This window comes from Cibotium barometz, chromosome 48 (assembly GCF_041138505.1).
Source record: "Cibotium barometz isolate CiBa-2024 chromosome 48, ASM4113850v1, whole genome shotgun sequence".
In the NCBI taxonomy this organism is placed as follows: Eukaryota; Viridiplantae; Streptophyta; class Polypodiopsida; order Cyatheales; family Cibotiaceae; genus Cibotium; species Cibotium barometz.
In genome coordinates this window covers 23526285-23547096 of record NC_141093.1, presented here as the reverse complement: position 1 = coordinate 23547096, position 20812 = coordinate 23526285, and the positions used below count along the sequence as shown (strand labels likewise).

Sequence of the window (20812 nt, the reverse complement as noted above, 5' to 3'; positions counted from 1 at the left end):
AATTGTAGCACAATTGTCGGCACCTAGAATGCCACTGGCTTACCAACACCACCAGTGCAAATCATTATGGCTGTAGTGGCTGTAGGCCAACCAAACCCATTCTATTTACCACCAAGAGGGATGTTTCAGATCCAAGACATGTCGCCTTTATCGCCCACTGTTCTACCACCACAACCACCACAGGCTAAAATCAACCAAGTGTTGATTGAGGAGCCATTGGATGAGGGTGAGATGGTGTGTGAGGTAGAAATCAATAGTGAGTACTATGAGGAGGCCATGGATATTACTCCAAAATTTTATGTCTTACAAAATAACATGCCAGTACCAGTGTTCCAAACCACTGTACAGTGGAAAGGTAAGACATAAACTGAAATATGAGAAGGGAGCCACTACAATGTTTTTGTTGCAGTGGACTTCATCGAATAGCAGACTGCCCTAAAAAGAATGTGGTTCATGTGCATCAAACTCAGCCAATGGTAGCACCGTCTAATGAGATGCCAGTACTTACTTGTACTAAGTGTGGGGTTGATCATTTGATCAAAGACTACCCATATCGCGCCAGTGGTTCTGCCTCCACTTTTAACCAGACCACTATCAAGACCATAAGTGTGCAGCCTAGAAACATCACACCACTAAATGCCTAACACGAGCCCAAGCCAAACAAGGGGACAAAGGAAATAACCCAGCAGGTGCCACAACCTCTAGAATTGGAAGAAGGAGGAGAGTGACAAAAGTGGGTAAAGGTGGCACCATGGTCATAATCCAGGATGGGTCCAAAGAAGACCCCATTGACACCAGATTCACCCAATCAAAGGAAGAGAGTGATCAAGTGCCAAAATCAAATCAGCTTACCCAAGAGGCACAAAGAGAGAGACTAGCAACCCCTAAGGGGATTGGTGAATACCCAAATTCTAAAGAAGAGATAAGAAATCTTGAAGAAGCTAGGGCCCTTCATGAAGCCAAATTAAGGGCTAACTGGGCCAGGGATATAGAGCCAATAAGGAAAGGAAATTGGAGGTGTCTACTCCAATTCCAAAAGAGTTCGAGAGAGGAACTTGCAGTGACCTTATGGCAAGAATGTTTGAGGAGGTAGAGTAGGAAGTGTCCATTCATTCATTTCCTAGGAATGAGTATGAAACTAATGCATGATGGAAGGAGCCCTCACTTGCCAGGGAGCCAAGGGACATAGGCAGTCTTGCAGAGCAGCCGTACTATCCACTCCTGTCCAAATGCCATTGGGACAATTGCTACTACACGATACACCAACATTATGGGTAGATATAAAGGATTGGGTAGAAGGAAGATTAAATTCAATGTTCGCTGTGGAGGAGACCTAGTCTCCTCTATAGAAAAAAAAATACCCTAAGCACGGAGAGGTGAGAATCCCCAAATTCATCAAAGTACTTGTTGTCAATCAACTAAGACGGTATTATGAAAGTAATGACACAAATGCTACAATCCTAATCCATCAACAAGTACCAGGCATTGGCTATGCTGGATGGAGGAGCAAGAGTCAGCATCATTACCAAACAATGTTGGGAGAATTGGGGAAAACCAGATCTAGAGAGAGCAGATCTAATTGTCAAAATGGTAGATAGAACATCTTCAAGATCCATGGGGCTATGAAAAAATGTACGACTTAAACTCTTTACATTCCGCTACCGTCATACATTCGTTGTAATGGACTTTTTGTGCCAACCGCACTCATACAACATCATCTTGGGAAGATCCTTCATGAAGAAATCCAAATTGGTGCATGATTGGGAATTGAACCCTATGTATGTTCAAAGGGACTCACAAATCCTAAAGCTAGATCTGCGAATGTGGAAAACACATCCAATGGAAGGGAAATTGTTTAGCAATGATTCAATCACCATTGAGCGGACCACGTCCTTACAAGTCTGCCAACTAATGGTAGAATTTTCAAAGGAGGAGGAAGAAGCTAAAATGTATGTGTTGCTCCACTCTCTAAACTTTAGCAAAAACTGGATGCATGTGCTAGCGATGATAGATGTTATGCAGCCTAGAGGAGCCCAATATGTCGAATCTGGGAATGTTCCCACCACCTCAATGTGGATGGTCAATGTGCAACCACGAGAAGAGATTCGAAGGATGAAGCTGCCAGCACAGAGGGGACTACATGACAAGGCCGTACTAGTGCTCAGCACCTTAGAAGATGGCAAAAATAGAAGAGGTATATTGCTCGACGATGAAATTTCCTTTTACGAAGTAAACCCACAGATGCCCAATGGCTGAGATACCTCGAAGCCACTAAAGCATTAGGGGAAGGTTGAGGTCTATGGGGGCCCTTTAGGCTGCCATGAGATTAAGGAGATGATTAGTGTGAAGGCCAATAGGAAAAATACATGTGTACAAAAACGTTGAGTTGATTAAGACCCTAAATCTTGTGGTCAAAGGTAGAATCTTACCTTTTTCAGATCTGCCAGCAAAGAAAATCTTCAATATCTTTTTTTTAAATATTTTTTTAAAGGAAAAGTTTCAAAAAGTTACCCCCCCCTCACTTCCCTCTTCCCTCCAAAAGTAGGGGCGTGTTTCTCTCTCCTCCCTTTTAGACTAACCCACTTTTCCCATCTACCACTCACTACACCCTCACTTGCAGCCCTATCTTCATCTCCAACTTGAGGAAAGCTCTTTGCTACCACCTACTCAGAGAAAGCTCTGTTATCAGCCTCTTTCTCTCTCTAGAGGAAGCTCTGTTATCAGACTCTGTCTCTCTCTCTCTCTCTCTCTGTGTGTGTGTGCAAGCAGGCACCTAATGCAATCTCTCATTAGCTTTCTTTTGAGGAAAGCTCTTTGCTACCAGCTACTCAGAGGAAGCTCTGTTATCAGCCCTTCTCTCTCTCTCTCGAGGAAGCTCTGTTATCAGACTCTCTCTCTCTCTCTCTCTCTCTCTCTCTCTCTCTCTCTGTGTGTGTGTGTGTGCATGCAGGCACCTAATGCAATCTCTCATTTGCTTTCTTTTGAAGGTTTAGCTTTCTGTGTGTGTGTGTGCATGTGTATGTGTGTGTGTGTGTGTGTGTGTGTGTGTGTGTGTGTATATTGTGTGTGTGTGTATGGATTTGCAGCAAACTTCTTTGAAGCTTTAGCTAGCTCTCTCTCTCTCTCTCTCTCTGAGCAAGTATTTGCTTTTTTGCCATATTCTTAACATTCACTTTCTTTTCATTTGGGCCATCTATGGCTCTTCAGTGTGTACGCAGGCCATCATCCACTATCGAGTCCATGGCTATTTCCAAAGTACAGGATGATGAAGGTTATTGGATTCCTACCGTTTTTAAGCGGTTCATGTGGATAACAATGCAGCCCAGTTTGAGGGGTGCACACAAGGTTCCTCGAAGGCACATGGCTTCCACAAGACATCACTGGAAAGGAAGGATCTTAGAATTCAAAGTTTGCAACAAGGATGGAAAGCGGCTTGCATAGGTGCAACATGTTTACACCTCAAGCCAAATACATCTTGAAGATGAGAACTCACCACGGTTCCCAACTAACTGTAAGTTTCAGAACTTGTTTAATGTTTCTTTGCTTTAGAGAAATGCTTGCATGAAGACTATGTGAATATCAAGAACTCCAATGTATTCTATTGTATGCAGATGTTTTCCCTTCAACATGTGTGGAATGGTAGCCTCTAGAATGTTTTACAGGGACCTTCAAAGCATGTCATGTTGATCTAGGTAGGCTTATGTATGCTGGGGAAACAAGTTCCAAACTTGCAAATAGAGGAGTATTTTTCATTGCTGCAACATATGTTGTGCCACACAGAGGGGAAGGTTTGGAGCACTTGAGCCAATTTCTCCTCCTGCACTAAATAGCCCGGAATGGCCCATTCCAGACCCCACCACAATGGAGAGCTTTCAGCGCAGGATTTTCCATGACATTCAGTCAAGCCTAAAGGCTGCATATGGATCCCACAGGATAAGTGTATCTCTTTTCATGCCTTTACATGTGTTTATTGCTATTTTCAAAGCAGGCAAGTTCCATCGCACCCCAACAATGTAGATAAGCAAAGATGGGGCCTTTGAAGCTCTAGATACATTTCTAAAAGGTGATTGGACCACCAAGGTGGCAGAACAACATCAAGGCGATGTAATAAAGTGCTCAGCAGTAATGTCAATGGTAAGATGCAGGTATCAGATAGGCAAGCAAAATCTAACTATGGTGTACCCTATTAGAAGGTGGAAATGCTCGCATGGTGAATGGGAGGCTTTGGACTCTGATCTCTATGCTAGGGAGGAGGTAGAACTTCATATTGAAGTTCACCCAGGAGAGGAGCATACAGTGGTAGTTAATGATGATTGGAATTTTGCTCAGTTGAGAGATCGTATTGTCATGTCCTTTAATGTAAGGAACCAATTCAAGTTTGTTGTTTCTAATCGACCCATGCGTCACAGGTCAGAGAAACATACACTCTGTGTGTCATTGGAGCCCCCTAGGGTCCTTAGCTTGAAAGACTGTTAAGTTGCAGACTTAGGTAACATTTTGAGTGATTTTGGGCGATAATTTGTAGCGGTGTACTTTTGAATACAAAATTATTGATTGCACCATAGTCCCAATGTCCTCTGTATTTCACTGCAATTTGGATTTTAATTTTGTTAATTTTAAAATTTTTAAGTATGTTCTATAAATTTATTAAATGTTATAGTGGAATGCTTTATAAGAATAGGTTTTGCTCTATAAAGCTCATTTCATTCTTAAGATCTTGCAGTTTCTATTTCCCTTCAATATCCCGCCATGGCTTCAAGCTCTAACTCGCTACGCGCAAAGCTTGAGAAAATTGGGCTCTCAGCAGGTGCAGGTGAGAACATCACCATTTTTGAGGGGGTGATTGATATGCAGAAAACTATAGACCTTCATGCAGAGGCTTTTCAAGAGCAGGTCCAGTACATGAATGATGTAGTGGCACAATATGTCGTGCAATTGCCTGAATCCACCACTAAATGGGTTCCAGTGGACTTAATCAGGCATCTGTACCATGGTGACAAGTCGTTCCGATTCAAGCTCAACTGATTTTTGAAAGGGCTTACATCTAGCAATTATAGGGTCGAAGATGATGACACTGTTTATGAATTGCAGGTTGGTAATGTAGGCACCACCTTCCTTTCATGGGATATGACGTTAGCACTGTTTCTGCAAGAAGCCAGGGATACAAAAAAAAGAAGGGAAAGGCAGTGAGTAAAGAAGTAGCTCTTGTGAAGGAATCCAAAGGCGAGGTGGAAGAGGTTTTCTCAGAAGAAGCTGAAGCATCCATGGCCTTGGTGCTTCTCCAACAAGGGTCAACTGAGGATGAAGAGCCTCATCGTCGTGACCTCGAAGGGGATGAAATTGTGGAAGAGATCCCTGAGTTGGATGTAACCACTTTGAATCCCATCATCATGGATAACAAGGAATTTCTTTTCCTTGATGACATTTGTAAATCCTTGGGGTTAAGGGAGGATGAGGCCCTAAGCATATTAGCAATTGGGTCTGGTTTCTGCAAAGACACACTTGAGCAACAGACTGCAGGTGTATAGATTGATTTTGATGACCATGATCTTACCAAAGCGCTAGCATTCCAAGGTTATGATACAGAATGTACAATTGAGGAAACTGTTTCCAATGCTCTTGTTGCTATAGAAAATGTAGCAGCAGAGTATGAAAGTGTCCCTCAAGAAGCATTTCAACCACATAAGCGCTTGCATGTAGATACATTAGTTGAGCAGCGTGGAAGCAGTATAGACATATGCAACCCACGCATTAGCCAATGTGATGATGACATTGAGGTGGGGTTAAATCAAAGTTGTGCCTTCATATTTATGAGTTATTACTAACACCTGATTTTTTTTCTCTTGTAGAAAGCTTAAATTTTTGACAAGTTTGCTGCACGTGGAGGTGGAGTTCGTGTGCGATCCGATGGACGAGACACCTCCCTGATTCATTACCTTCCTAGCCTCTCTCCATCATTTATTCGAGTAATCCATTTAGAGTACTCTGAGGAGGCACAAGCAGAGCTCATCAAGTGTAAAGCTCTAAGTGGGGTTCTCACCGAAGATGGGCTAGCAAATAATGCAAACAAATGTATACTTATTAGCAGGGAGGCAGCTATGTATACATTTGCAGGCAACTACACCGGCCATGTGCTAAGCCATTGTGCTACATCAATCTCCAAAGGTGTAACCAATCCTATTATTATAGCTAATAACCTAGGTGAGAAAGCCACGCAGAGTGACGAAGCTAAAGAAGCTCTCAGAAATCTTCTCAGGAACTTGTAATTTTCTTTCTACGAAATCAATACAAAATGTATACTTTTTTAATTGTAATGTTTCTAAGAAGTCTGAACCATTTCTCTTGTTTATTTGTTGTGTCAGCACTGTGCCCTATAAACTTTTGGCAGGCATGTGAATGTGTAGGAAATTTCATTGATAATGATCAAATATTTGTTCTTTGAATGTCACTTAACATCCAGCTGAAATCTGGCAGTACAAAATCTGAACAATTTTAAAAAAATCAAATTTTTTTTATGTTTTTTGATGTTTGTAAGCATATTTTTCATCAAAAAAGTGCACATAATGCTGGAAAGAGTCCAAAAATTTAAAAAAAAAAAGGCTGTGCGCTACGGTGCGAATTTATGCCTTTCAAAGTGCAGGCCAGGCTTGAATTCGCGCCGTAGCGCATAGCCTTGTTTTGATCATTTTTTCACACATTAATGCATTGTGTGCACTTTTTTTGATGATTACTCTGCCTAGAAACATAAAAAAAAAAGAAAACTGTTGCTTTTTTTAAAAATGTTCTATCTAATGCCAGACTTCACCAGGTGATTTTGAGCCCCAAATAACTTTTTTTTTTGTCCCTGAGCTTTTCTAAGGCCTTATTGAGCTTTAAGCCTTTTTTTGGACCTAAAATAAATTCAATTTAATTTTGTTTCTGCACTATGTAAGGATCCTTTGTTCAATGCCAACAACAATACCATGTATAACAAGATAATGTTTCACAATCACCTTATCAATAATATAAATTTTGTTCCTGTTTAACTAAGGCTCTTAATACATGATCAACAGTTTTACCCATTCAAACAACAGTACAAGAAATGAAATGTCTGCTTTTATAACACAGTTGAAACAAATGAATACGTTGGTTAACGAGTCATTGACAATATCTTATAGATTCAAAAAAATGTATTACAATGTCAAGATTACAAAAGGCACAAAGGCTGCCGCCTAAAACCTTAATCCTATCCTATAAAGCCTTCCTTATGGAGCGCTTTATCCTGACATAAACGTAGTGCAAGTGCCATGTCAACAGGCTTTAGGGTCACCCTTTTGGCGTGAGCATGGCACAGCACCGAATCTTGAAACAGAGAGACCAAAATTGTTTCTGACGCCCTCTTGGAGGGCCTCCAGTGCCGTCCTCTGTACCCGAGTGACCCTGTCACTGTACTTGTCGATGACTTCTTTTACAACTCTTGCAAAAGGGGCCTTCGCCATGATGGGGTCTGTGCTCTTTTGGTACTTTCTGATTTCTCGCAGAGCCACGGTCCCTGGTTTCCATCTTCTCTTCTTGTTGGCTACAGGGGGTGGTGGTGGATGCGACCTCTCTTCCCATGGTTGTCTATCATTTCTAAATTTTTTTCGCCTTTCTTGCTCGGCTGGATCTAGATTTAGTCTTCTTTTACTTGCTTCTGCCTTCTTCTTTTCTTGTTCTTGTTTTAATCTGCGTGCTTCTTGAATTCTTTGTTCCCATCTTTCCCTCTCCCTTTGCACTTCCTGCTCCAGTCTTTCCCTCTCCCTTTGCTCCTCCTGCTCTAGTCTTTCCCTCTCCCTTTGCTCCTCTACTTGTCGTCGATCCTCCTCTTCCATCTCCACCTCTTGCTGCCTGTTTGCACGTTCCTTCTTTCTCTTGACACGAATCTTTATTCTTTGTTTTTTAGGTGGAGACGGGGGCTGACGCCTCTCAAGTTCCTCATGTAGTGTTTGTGCTAAGAGCCTATCCTGCTCTTCACGATGGCTTATTTCCTCTGCTTCATAGAAGTCAGCAGCCTGTTGATACTGCTCTTGCTCAATACACAGAAGTGCTTCCTGGTCTTCCTCAAATGCGACCCTTAGCTCCTCTTCTAGCTGCTGAGGGAATAGGGCTTGCTGTTGCTCTCTTCTTCTATGCTCCTCCTCATCAATCTGGCGTTGTTGCTCTTCCAGCACATGCTCCTGCTGCTCAGCCTCAGGTCGGGGGAATGGTGTACGCGTGGCTCTAAATGAGCCGGTGTCTCCAGGCTGCTTGGAGACATCCTCAATATTGTCCAATCCTGAAAACACATCCGGCTGTACATCTTCCTGTCGGGTCTCTACCTCTCTGTCCATGCTTGTATGCTTCTTTTTGATACGTTTTTGCACTTGTTGAAATGCCTGTGCCGCGGCGACTGCGTGTATCAAGTTGTGTGCATGAGACGGTACGTTTGGGTTCTTAGTTTTACGTGCAGTGTGCTTAGTTCTAGCCATCCATTGACTTACACGAGTGAATGAACGTGAAAATGTAATTTTAAAACTCACTTTTACAGGTTTATATAGTTTTTGAAAAAAACTTATTAATAAAAAAAATCTCTAGACATTAATAAAAAAGCTTTAACTTAAAAAAAGGCTACAATTTTTTATTATGGAACCCATTTTCGACCCATACGCCTCCGCGCAGCGAACCACTCACGCATCCCATGCACGGCACTTGATGCTCGCCATGCAATTGCTCGTTGCAGATTGACATTTTTTACAACCCTTCGTAGTAATGACACATGCCCTTTTGGTTTCTGTCGGCGTCGACCTCCCAAACTGCGATAAAACCAATTAAACATCTCATGCAAGGCATTACTTTTTTCCTTACCACCTCCACCATGTCGCGTGTTCTTAAAGTATGCTGCCTTAGCTTGATAATGAGAGCGCTCCATTCCTTGGGTGCTCCAAATTGCCATTGGACCATATTCGTCAAGAAAAAACTGTGCGTGGGCAAATATAATGTGCTGCAACAAAGATCATATCAGAATTTTACTATTTGGCGATTAATATCAATAAATAGATAGAAAGGTAAATACCATATAGTGGGTGATATGTGTTTCTCTCCATGCATCAACCATTTGCCGAGTAAATGTATGTATTGCAGTCTTTAAGTTTGCAATCTCCTCAGCAACAAGTGGAGCCTTTTCTAGCAATTGAATCATTTTGTCAAGTGACTCCCACAGCCTTGCCCGCTTGAGACCAAGCTCTGCATTATTCCCACGATAAGTGGTGCATTCACAAATGGCCTTCCATAATTCATATTTTGTGTGACTATTGTACCCCTCGTAATTTGAGAGAAGGTGTCTTGCTTTGGACCCACCCATGCATATTTTGTTTGGATTATCCTGACCCGGTCCTGACTTTTTAGTATCCTTAGTTAACTTTACAGCACCACCATGAAGCCCCACGCTTGAAAGGACATCTTCCAGCTTACTGATGCATTCGTTGTGAAGATGTTCAGGCTCCATATTCCATGCATAATTGATACGTAACTTCAGTAATTTGTCCATTATGCGTAACCTAGCAGGAAGCGTGCAAATATGAACACGCGAAAGTGGAATCTCTAATATAGGGCTCCATGAGATATCTTCTTGATCACGATTAGGCGGACAATTGGTATTACAATTCATGATGCCATTAACCCACTGCATAGGTTTCTTTGGATCTTTGTTTTGCGTTGTACTCATTGAAGTTGGTTGTACATTTTTCTTGCCCTTTGCATGAGATTTGGTCGTCTTGGTGGCTGCAACCTTGCCTGAAGCTTTGCCGCGATCAATATACTCTGATTTTGAATGGTAGCAATAAATACATGGAAAAAAAGTATTTGCTCCTAGGTTGCATCCCAGCATACACTTCAATGTCTGTAAATCACCTGCCATGTGCCACTCAACTGTAAATGTTCCTACATCTTCCACATGCAAAGTTTCTCCTTTTGATTGCAATGATATGACATTTGGGATGCCTGTTCGGGTAAGGTACCATCGCAATGTATCATTCGTCTCCTGTGGAAGCTCAAATGCTGACAACCACCATATATTCTTTTCTGATTGCACTCCATAGTAATCTTTTCCCTGAGATTGACTTCCCTTGTTGGAATTTGAGGCTTGTGCACTACAGTGAAGAAGATTATCATCCTGTTCCAGATTTCCTTTGATAGCCCTGTTCATAAGTGTTAGGCTGACTCTTTCTAATTTTCGTCCTTTTACAATTTGACACTCATCAAGCTTTAACACAAACACAGCCTGCTGACCTTGGCACTCCTCAATGCTTAGACCATAATAAGAAATCATAGCTCTTTGAAGGGTCCTTAAATCAATAAAGACATTGTTGTACTTGTTGTATTCAAATACCTTTGTAGTACATACAGGCAGAGCATCCTCCACATGACGGTAGCCACCTAACATGGTCGCAATTTCTGAGTTTGCACTTTTTCTTGCCATGGTTACACTGTATGGAGTTCGTAGCATGGGTCGAAGAAATCCTTTAGCACGATGACCTAGTGTAAACACCCTGTAAATGGCTTCATATCCCTTCCTATTGACACCAGCACTATCACATGCATCCATAATCTGTATGGGGCTTACCATATTTTGCAGCTCTCCAGAAATTTTGTTTCGGATTTGCTTAGATATTTTGCATGTGGGATCTTCTAGCAGCTTATATATGTCTGATAACTTAACATGTTTCAATATGCCTGCTCTACATTCCTCAGCACCACCTTCATATCCCATCATATCCCCAGCAATATCTCTACATGGAACATAAGTACAAAATAACATCAATATGTCTCACAAAACAGAAAGGCCTGCAAAACAATGGCAAGAATATAAGTTACCTTGTTGCTCGTACACGTCGTTTTCTTGCTCCACTTAGGGTTGCCAAGGTTTCTAGGGACTGACGCTTTCTTTTCCGTTGTCGAAAGCCTACTGGAAGCTTCTTCAGGCTTGCAAGGTGTCGTTGCTTGTTTCGTGCATCCTGTTTGGCTGCATTCACCTTGTCCCGTTCAATATCAAAGGCCTGCTTAAGCAACAAGTTGTTCTTCTGGAGCTCCTGATTCTGAGTTTTCAAGTTGTTCACCACTTCTTCAAGCCTATCAATGTCCTTCTTGTGTTGCTGCTGCAACTCAAGCCATAAGCCTCGAAAATGCAATCTTGAATGCGATTCCTGAGCTGCAACAAAAGAAAGCCTCCTACAATAGCCAAATAGACCATTAGCTCCATCACCTACATAACTAAGAAATGTAGTGATATTAACAAATGAGGTGGAGCATTGGTGAGCGGGTCAATAGGGTATATGAATCCATTCGTCCAGAGGTCAATACATTTTCGCCCTTGTGATCGAAGAGTACCCAATGGCACATCGGTCACACCACTTGATTTTGTGCTGTGCGGATGGTAGCATACTCAGCAGCCAAATCTACATGTAACCTGAACGTTGGTGCTCTGTTAGATATATCTTCAAGTGGCATTTTCTTTAGGGTTAGGCAATGCTGAAAAGAGCTTCTTGTAGAACACAATGCAAGAGTGAGGATAGGGTATTCTGAGGAGAGTGCAATGAAGTTTTGTTGTAAAAAATATTAGAAGGTCATAGATCTTCTGATTAGGTAATAGGAGAAAGGACAAGGAAGATGGCAAGAGGCATAGAAAATGGTAGATTGAGGTTTTGCAGCATAATACAGTAGAGAGAGAGAGATGTAGATTGCAGATGGAAGTAGGGGATATGTATGGTAAACAATGCAAGAATGGAAAATGGTAAGCTCTGAAGCTATGGAGGTTGACAGAGGGATTTTCTGCACTTCAATGGGGGAAAGACATGAGAGAGAGAGAGAGAGAGAGAGAGAGAGAGAGAGAGAGAGAGAGAGAGCAGAAAATGATAAAAAGATGAGGCATGGAGGATGAGAGAGTGTGAGATATCTGCATTTGGAAGTGCAGAGGTTATGGAAGCTTACTAATCAGAGATGCAGAGCCATGGCACACCCAAATGCAGAGCCATGGCACACCCAAATGTGAGAAAGGGGAAGAGAAAGAGAGTGGTAGAGAAACGAGGGCATCTTAGAGAGAGAATGTAGAGAGAGAAAGTGGGGGGGACCTAAACGTGGAGGGAAGAGAGGAGGGAAGGCTTTTCAACCATTTTGAATTTGGGAAAACCAAAAAGTTACCCCCATTTTAGCTCAAGCAAATATATATTTGAAAAAATAGAAATTCAAATAATGATTGCATAAAGATCCCCTTGTCAGGCCTAGTCAAAGTATGCTTAGAGTCCTTAAGCAAAAGTACTTAAAAACATAATATGGCAGGGCCCCCATAGACCTCAACCTTCCCCTAATGTGCACAAGGAGTTTTCTAAGAATTGGGATGAAGAGTTGAGTAAGATATGTGTGGAAGGAAAACATAAGCAGGAGGTCATCCCTCAAGAGCAAAAAATGCCAAGTCTCACAAAAGCAAGGCACCGAAAATGAAACAAGGCTCTGCCAAGCGCAAAGCCAAGAAGGTGATATCTTAAAAGAAAAAAGAGTGGATGAAGATAAACCAAACTTGCTCAGTGCCAGACCATTTCAAGACATACACGATTGACGAGCCAAAAGTGGTGCAATTGATAGCCAAAAGAGTAAAGGAAGATCATTTGTCCACATCATACGATGGTCCAGCTGCTGAGGTCAAAGAAATTGATATTGTAGAGCTAAGAGAGGAAACCAAACCTGTCTATATCGATAAGGCCTTGACTCCACCTGAGGAAAAGGAACTCATCGCTTCCCTCAAAGAATTTAAGGATTGCTTTGCTTTGAAATACATGGACATGAAGGGTGTACCACCTAAAGTGGTACAACATATGATACCAATCATGGAAGGATCAAGACCAACCAGGCAAAAACTATACTAGATGAATCTAAAATATGCAGCAATTGTAAAGGAGGAAATTGACAAACTCATTGCTGTAGATTTCATCTATGAGATTGAGGACACTGATTGGCTATCACCAATCCTGATAGTGCCAAAGAAGAATGGGAAACTAAGGGTTTGTGTTGACCTCAAAAAGCTCAATGTGGCCACTAGAAAGGACCATTACCCACTGCTCTATACCGAACATGTATTGGAATAGGTAATTGGTGAAGAAGCTTATAGCTCCTTAGACGGATTTTTAGGATACAATCAGGTGTCTATAGTACCTGAAGACCAGCACAAAATGGCCTTAAATACTATGTGGGGGACATATACTTACAAGGTTATGCCATTTGGCCTCACTAATGCCCCAATGATTGATGTACATAGCCTTTAAAGACTACTTGCAAAAGTGGTTAGAGGTATTCATTGATGATCTTTGTGCACACTCACAATGGCCGGACCATCTGGCTTGTTTGAGGAAGGTGTTTGAACGATGGCGATTGTATCGTCGTATATCCTTAAACTCTTTGAAATGCCAATTTTAGGTCAAACATGATGTGATCTTGGGACATTTGAACGGTATTTCCATGGACGAAAGCAAGGTCAAACTGATCTTGGAATTACCCCCACCCACCAATTATAAAGGTCTATAGAGGTTTATGGACCACATTGGGTATTATCATCTCTTCATAATATTCTATGCTGAAATTGACAAACCATTGTATAGACTACTCATTGTCTTTGAATGGACTAAGGAATGCTAAGAAGCATATGATAAATTTAAGAAAGCATTGGCTAGTGCAAGACCACCCAACTAGGACCTTATATTCCACGTGCATATCGATGCATCAAACTTTGCAATAGGATGTGTATTGGCATAGCCTGGTGAGTTTAAATGGTCATGGTTTATGCTGTCACAAGAAGTATTGACATTACTTATTGGCCAACAAATTTATATTCTTTATGGACCATCATGCCTTATTATATTTGGTGGTGAATAAGCCGTGCACTACGAGAAGAATCACATGCTGGTTACTCCTACTCTTGGAATTCGACTTCACGGTCACAGTAAGAAAAGGGACACAACATGTGTTGGCCGATCACATGTCTAGAATTCCGAATGGGGAACCTGCAAACTGGTGTTGATGTTGATGATCTCCCAGATGCTTGTTTATTCAAACTAGACATGATTCTTGAATGGAGTGAGGAGATATCAGACTATCTAGGTTATGGTTTTATGCAAGAACGACCTTTGAACAAGGATAAAATGCGTTGGCTTATTAAGCTAGATACACCTTATCATTTGTACAAGCTAGGTAAGGACAATATCTTAAGAAGATGTGTGCGGGAAGATGAATTTGTCACAATACTAGATGAAAGCACACTCAAGAATAGCCGGAGGACATTTCACTGGGGAAATTACAGCTTACAAGGTGCTTCAAGAAGCAGGACTATGGTGGCCCACGTTATTCGGGGATGCCATGGAGTTTGTAAAAAGATGCGAAGAGTCTCAAAGATTCACTATTCCACAACAAAGAGATAGGATGCCACTCACCCCTGTAAGATTCCTCCCCCAGCCTTCGAGGTATACAGGAGTAAGAACCTCCCTTTCTGATCTTATAATTATTCCCTCTCTAAAATAAAAGAAAGATTCTGTTTAAAAAAGGAAGACCTTTCCCCAGAATACTTTCTCGAGAGCCCCACCTGTTTTAAGGATTCAGAACAATGAGTTCAGAAGTAAGAACTGGTGTTTTAGATGCCAAGGAATTGGTCATCAGTTAAAAGACTACCCAGGATCGACAAAAGCAGTATGCAGATAAGAAGAGGACAGTGAGAGAATTCAAAGAAGCAAATATGGTCTTCATTCAAGTACGGCCCAAAAGAAATTCTTTATCTCTTGGGAAGTATAAGAAGTTATCCCCCAGATATTGTGGACCATATCGGAATTCAATGAAAGTAGGTGACTTAGCCTACGAGCTTTTTCTACCTCATCATCTCAAAGTTAATATTGTATCTCATCTAAACCTTCTATAGAAATATGTGCCAAACCCAAATCATGAAAAGACGATAAAACTTCAGTGGCAAGATACCCGTTGACTTCTAGGTTACACTAGTTCCTTCTTTTATATAAGTCGTAACTCTTACTTGTCACTCGCAGTAATCTTACTTCCATCGATTCCCTTTCTTTCTTAATCTCCTTTATGGCTTGGCAACAAGAATTGGTTTTATCCATGATGATTTCTCACCTTCAAGGCGCAAGCGAGTCTGTGAAGAAGGATTTTATAGCACTGTATGAGCGCTCACTTTTCCCTCACTTGGGAACTTCTGTAGCTCAGACCAAATGGCGGACCTGTCGAGATATAACTAGGATAACACCGTGGGGTCGACAGCACTTTCGTAACAATATCCGCTTGGCTATGGTTATTGAAGCCTTGGGTTTGGGTCCCCAATACTACTGCGTGATGAGATCAAGGCATGGTGGATTTTCTGAGCGGGTCTTCTTACTAGCATGTTTTCTTCCTCACCAGAAGATATGCCTTTATTCCTTTTTGGCTTGCCTCTCAGAGGTCCTTTTAATAGGTCACCTCATATCAATGAGATAGGTGCTGCAATAACCGGCCAGATTATTCCCATAGATGAGTTACCTTATACGTGTGCAGCTTGTGAGTACTGCTTTTGTGACCATATGATGGATGGGCTTATGGAATTGTAAAAAAGTTCTTCTATCTGGCTGTAAATGTTCCAAGAGTGAATAAAGTTGAAATCTTTGTTCTTGTCTTGAGTCTTGCTCTCTTTGAGACTTTTCTTGGTGGTTAATCTTAATTAAATTTTCTCTTAGTCTCATATTCGTGCATCTTGCGAAATTACCCCAGTTTGCGAGATGAGGACATCTCGCGTTTTTTAAGTGGGAGAGAATGTAAGATTCCTCCCCAACCTCTCAAAATGTCCAGCATCTTCCCCCTGTAATCAATTCCCTCTTCAGAAACATAAGAGATCTCGTCTCTGCCTGTTTTGACATAGAGAGAGAAAATATTCTAGAGAGAGAATATTTAGATTATGAATATTTTTGGATAGAAAAATAACTCATCTTATTAAAATAAGTTCTCCTGAAACAAAAATTCAAAAAGAACTTTCCAATGTGCAATTGGAATTAATTGAAAATGGGTATGAAGGACCTTAGCCTAAGGGTCTAGATTTTCAGAAATTTTTGGATTATGGTCCAATTAAGGTTCCTATGGACCAATAAGATCAATCCATGTGTGGGGAGGAGATAAATCCAATTTTGTAAAAGATGATATCCAAAAATGACTAAATGCTCACATAAGATGAAGAGTTGACTATGTACAAGGTTTATTAGTAAGAAACTATGAGTAATATAAAAAATATGAGATATTTTGGGTATCCAAAAATGAGTAAATGCTCACATAAGATGAAGAGTTGACTATGTACAAGGTTTATTAGTAAGAAACTATGAGTAATATCAAAAATATGAGATATTTTGGGTATCCAAAAATGAGTAAATGCTCACATAAGATGAAGAGTTGAAAATGTACAAGGTTTATTAGTAAAAAATTGAGTAATATAAAAAATATGAGATATTTTGGGTATCCAAAAATGAGTAAATGCTCACATAAGATGAAGAGTTAAAAATGTACAAGGTTTATTAGTAAAAAACTATGAGCAATATCAGATATTTTGGGTATCCAAAAATGAGTAAATACTCACATAAGATGAAGAGTTGAAAATGTACAAGGTTTATTAGTAAAAAACTATGAGCAATATTAAAAATATGAGATATTTTGGGTATAATGATTCCATTTTGACACATATGTAAGGAAGGGGAGTCCATTAAAGGAGGTGCATATTTCACATGCTTGAATGAGTTTTAAACCCATAAAAATTGAGATATTTCATCTCTCCTCTCTCCTAATTCAAGTCTAGTTGCAAAAAGTTAGCTCAACTGACCTAAAAATGGTCAAAAATTGACCAAACTGAGTTGGAAAATTCTAGAATCAGTTTGTTTGGTTAGGAGCTCACTTTTTCCTATAAATAGAGGCCTTCCCCCTTGTTGAAACTTAACAATGTCTAATGCATTGTTACTCTACTCCACCCAAGCTAAGAACTATGAATTTGTTAATAATAAGAAACCATACTTGAATGTATGCTTGCTAGCTAGCATACAGGACATACAGTCTGCAAACTTGATCATATTGGGAATAAAAGGTGTGCTAGTTAGCATAATGAATATGCTAATTAGCATGCCAGGTATGTTAGTTATCATACTAGATATGCTAGTTAGCATATACAGTATGATAGTTAGCATATTGCATACTCATTGCATATATTAATCAACATATCCAGTATACTAGTTAGCATACTAGATATGCTAGTAGGATGCTAACTAGCATATACCGTATATGCTAGTTAGCGTACTCTGCATGCTAACTAGCATCCTCGTTAGCATACTCTGTATGCTAACTAGCATCCTAGTAAGCATACCCTGTATACTAACTAGCATAGCATATATGCTAGTTAGTATACCCAATACGCTAACAAGCATACCGGATATGCTAATTAGCATATTAAGTAGGCCTACTAGCATATCCAGTATGCTAACTAGCATACGGGATATGTTAACTAGCATGCTAACTAGCATACCGGATATGCTAAAAAGCATATCCAGAATGCTAATAAATACAACGGATATGCTAGTTAGGATACTGGATATGCTAACTAGCATACAAGATACGCTAATTAGTGTAACCAATATGCTAACTAGCACACTAGATATGCTAGTTGGATGAGTGGATGCTAATTAGCATATCCAATATGCTAGTAAGCATATTGGGTATGCTTATTAGCATACCGGAGTTAGCATATTGAATGCTAATTAGCATATCCAGTATGCTAGTTAGCATATTGGATTGCTATCTGAAATGCTAATTAGCATATCCTGTATGCTAACTAGCATACTGGTTATGCTAATTAGCATACTGAATATGCTAGTTAGCATACTTGATATGCTATTAAGCATGTTGGATATGCTAATTACCAATTTTTATATGCTAGTAAGCATTTTGGAGCATATTGGATTAGCTTAGAGGTTATAAGGTCTACTAGTTAGCATACTAGGTTTGCTAGTTAGCAGATTGGATATGCTTATTAGCATACCGGATATGCTAGCTGGAATGATAGTTAGCATACAGGATATACTAATTAGCATATCCAGTATGCTGGTTAGTATACTGGATATGCTAATTAGCATATCTTGTATGCTAACTAGCATACTGGATATGCTAATTAGCATACTTGATATGCTATTAAGCATGTTGGATATGCTAATTAGCATATACTGTGCTCTAGTAAGCACATAGAAGCTTTTGGGTACACTTGAATTGCTTAGAGATTATAAGGTTTACTAGTTAGCATACCTGGTATGCTTGTTAGCATACTTGATATTCTAGTTAGCATATATGATTATGCTAGCTAGCATACACGGGAATGCTAATTAGCATACTGGCCTAGCTACACACATAGTTAGCATATGAAACATACTATGTAGCATACATGACATGCTTATAAAGGGTGTAATCAAAGATTTTTTTATTGCAGGCCTCTCAAAGCCCCTACATGATGTGGGCAGTGTGCATGACACCAAAGGTAAGGGAAAGGCTGCAACTGAGAACCCTTCTCGACTGAGAAGGGTGGTGAGCTAGATACAATGAATGAAGGAGTAGATGCGGGATCCCAGCAAATGCAAAGTGCAAGCATGAAAACAACAGAGGAGGAAGGCAGTGACATGAGCAGTAAATCAGAAGAAGATGATTTTTTTTATCATGGTTCCTCATGCGCATGCCATGCCTGCTGCCAACTGACACAGTAAAAACTTCTCAGCAGACAATGGCTAGTGCCAGTGTATCAGGGGAAACATTGAAGACTAACAACATAGAGGACCCGCAGGAAGTTGGTGATAACAGCCCTCTCGAGGGTTTTTTGCGAAAGGCTAAGGCAAAGAGAAAAGTGGGCCCGGAAGAGGTACCTGAAGAAACTGCAAGCAATGGCTATGGTTCCCCAAAGAAGATGGAGGACAAAGCTGAAAGCACCAAAGGTGAAAAGAAAGCCACCCGCTCAAGAGCTTGCAAAAAACTGTGTTAAGACCTTTCCTTTTTTGCCCAGATTCTATACTGTAAATAGGCAACTGTTCACTATTCAGTTGTTTAGCCTTTACTTAGTGTTCCCATACCTATGCCCTTCACTCTTATGGCTATGCCACTTTGAAAACCTAATGCCTCTTGTGGCTGTCATGTAATTTTTTTTATTTTCCCGGTGAAAATGTCTTTGTGTAATATAATGTTGAGCAGCAGTCCATTATAATTTTATGCCAATCTATGAACTTCTTCACTTCGTATCACTGTTTCTTTTGCAGAGGAAGAGAAGCTGGCATTAATTGCCTTGCCTGATGTAAATGCTGCCATGCAATGGCAGAAATTACGGAAATGGCGAGTCCGCAAAGCCAGGCAGATAAGGAGACAAAAATTGGAGATTGAAAAGTGGCTTGAACGATATTCACAGCATGCCCGTAGAATTTTTTAGTGCCTAAATTATGTTCACCCATCAGGGGAGGTTATATATGCTGAATGGTATCCTCTTCCAGACCAATATGGGTGCCTAAGCGACTGTGTGATGAAAAAAGGGCTCTTTTACTAGATCTCAACGGTCTTTTGCTGAGGGTGGTAGAGACTCGCTTCAGCGAAAAGCCCCCTGCATATGCAGATGAAATGTTAAAATACAATGTAGAGGATAAGCAGGTGTTCTGTCTCGCAAGGACAGCCACATGTTTTTGGACTGGTGTCTTCAGTTCTTCAGTGTGTATATTTGGAGCACAAGCATGCATCGTAAAGTCATGAATATTTGTAGGGCTGTTTTTAAATTGCAGGTGCCAAGGATTGCCTGTTTTTTTGCACAAGAGCACTGGCAGATCTTGAATAAACCTGTGTTTATGAAAGATTTAGCCTTGTTTTGTAGGGCTGTTTTTAAATTGCAGGTGCCAAGGATTGCCTGTTTTTTTTGCACAAGAGCACTGCAGTCCACAACCCTGGCAGATCTTGAATAAACCTGTGTTTATGAAAGACTTAGCCTTGTTTTGGAAATACAATCCGGGCGTACAACACCCAAAACACGCTTCTGATTGATGATAGCCTCTACAAAGTGTTTCAGAACCCAGCACAAGCTTGGCTCGTTACTCCGAACCTAGAGGACCAGAGTGCTGAGGAGAGACAACAGATTCTTATAGAAACTTTGAAAGATTGGCTTTTTCTTTGGCTGCAGTCGGATGATCGGGTAGCGTATGTGGTTGACAATTTCTTTGATACAGGCTCTGATAACTTCTCTGATGCAATCATCAAACAGTTGCTAGAGGCTGAGAGACAAGCAAAACTTCGTCGCAAACAAAAGGAAGATGACCTAGAAGCAGAGAGAGAGGAGAAAGCTAGGCTGGAGAGGGAAAGAAAAGAAAAGGAACAGCAGAGAGGCGACCTAGAAGCAGAGAGAAAGGAAAAAGCAGAGGAAAAGGAGAAAGCAGAGAAAAAGGAGGGAGCAAAAAAGCCCGGTCACTACAAACGCTCTTTGAGGAGGCCTACTTTTGGCGGGTGTGACTCATTGTAAAATTAAACCCTATGTAATGTTATTTGATGCTGGAAGTTAATGATGAGATAATCTTTTCAACAGTTGCCTCCTACTATTCTATTTTTATGTGTTACAGAATTATGTATTGGATTTTTTGTTAGATAGCACACACTATAAAGTAGCAAGTATACAGTTAGCATATACTGTGGTAGTTAGCATACACTATATGCTAGTTAGCATAATCTTGTATGCTAGTTAGCACACTATATA

General features: G+C 40.6%; 1 protein-coding gene across 1 annotated transcript; it reads right to left on the bottom strand.

Annotated features, from left to right (window-relative positions):
* Positions 1-1161: 1161 nt before the first annotated feature.
* LOC147610980 (uncharacterized) lies at positions 1162-17126 on the bottom strand. Its single transcript, XM_086785318.1, has 5 exons — positions 17108-17126; positions 10870-11257; positions 10715-10784; positions 1362-1418; positions 1162-1221 (listed from the first exon to the last, which is right to left on the bottom strand). Exons 1-5 carry the CDS (start codon positions 17124-17126, stop codon positions 1162-1164), a joined length of 594 nt encoding a protein of 197 aa, XP_086641444.1.
* Between the last annotated feature and the right edge of the window lie 3686 nt (positions 17127-20812).

Bases quoted from the DNA above. Each gene is read 5' to 3' on its own strand.
- LOC147610980 (XM_086785318.1), bottom strand. The intron at 10,785-10,869 runs GTAACTTATATT...TGTTCCATGTAG, and splicing joins CGACGTGTACGAGCAACAAG to AGATATTGCTGGGGATATGA. The intron at 1,419-10,714 runs GTTAAGTTATCA...ATACCGTCTTAG, and splicing joins GAGCAGGCATATTGAAACAT to TTGATTGACAACAAGTACTT.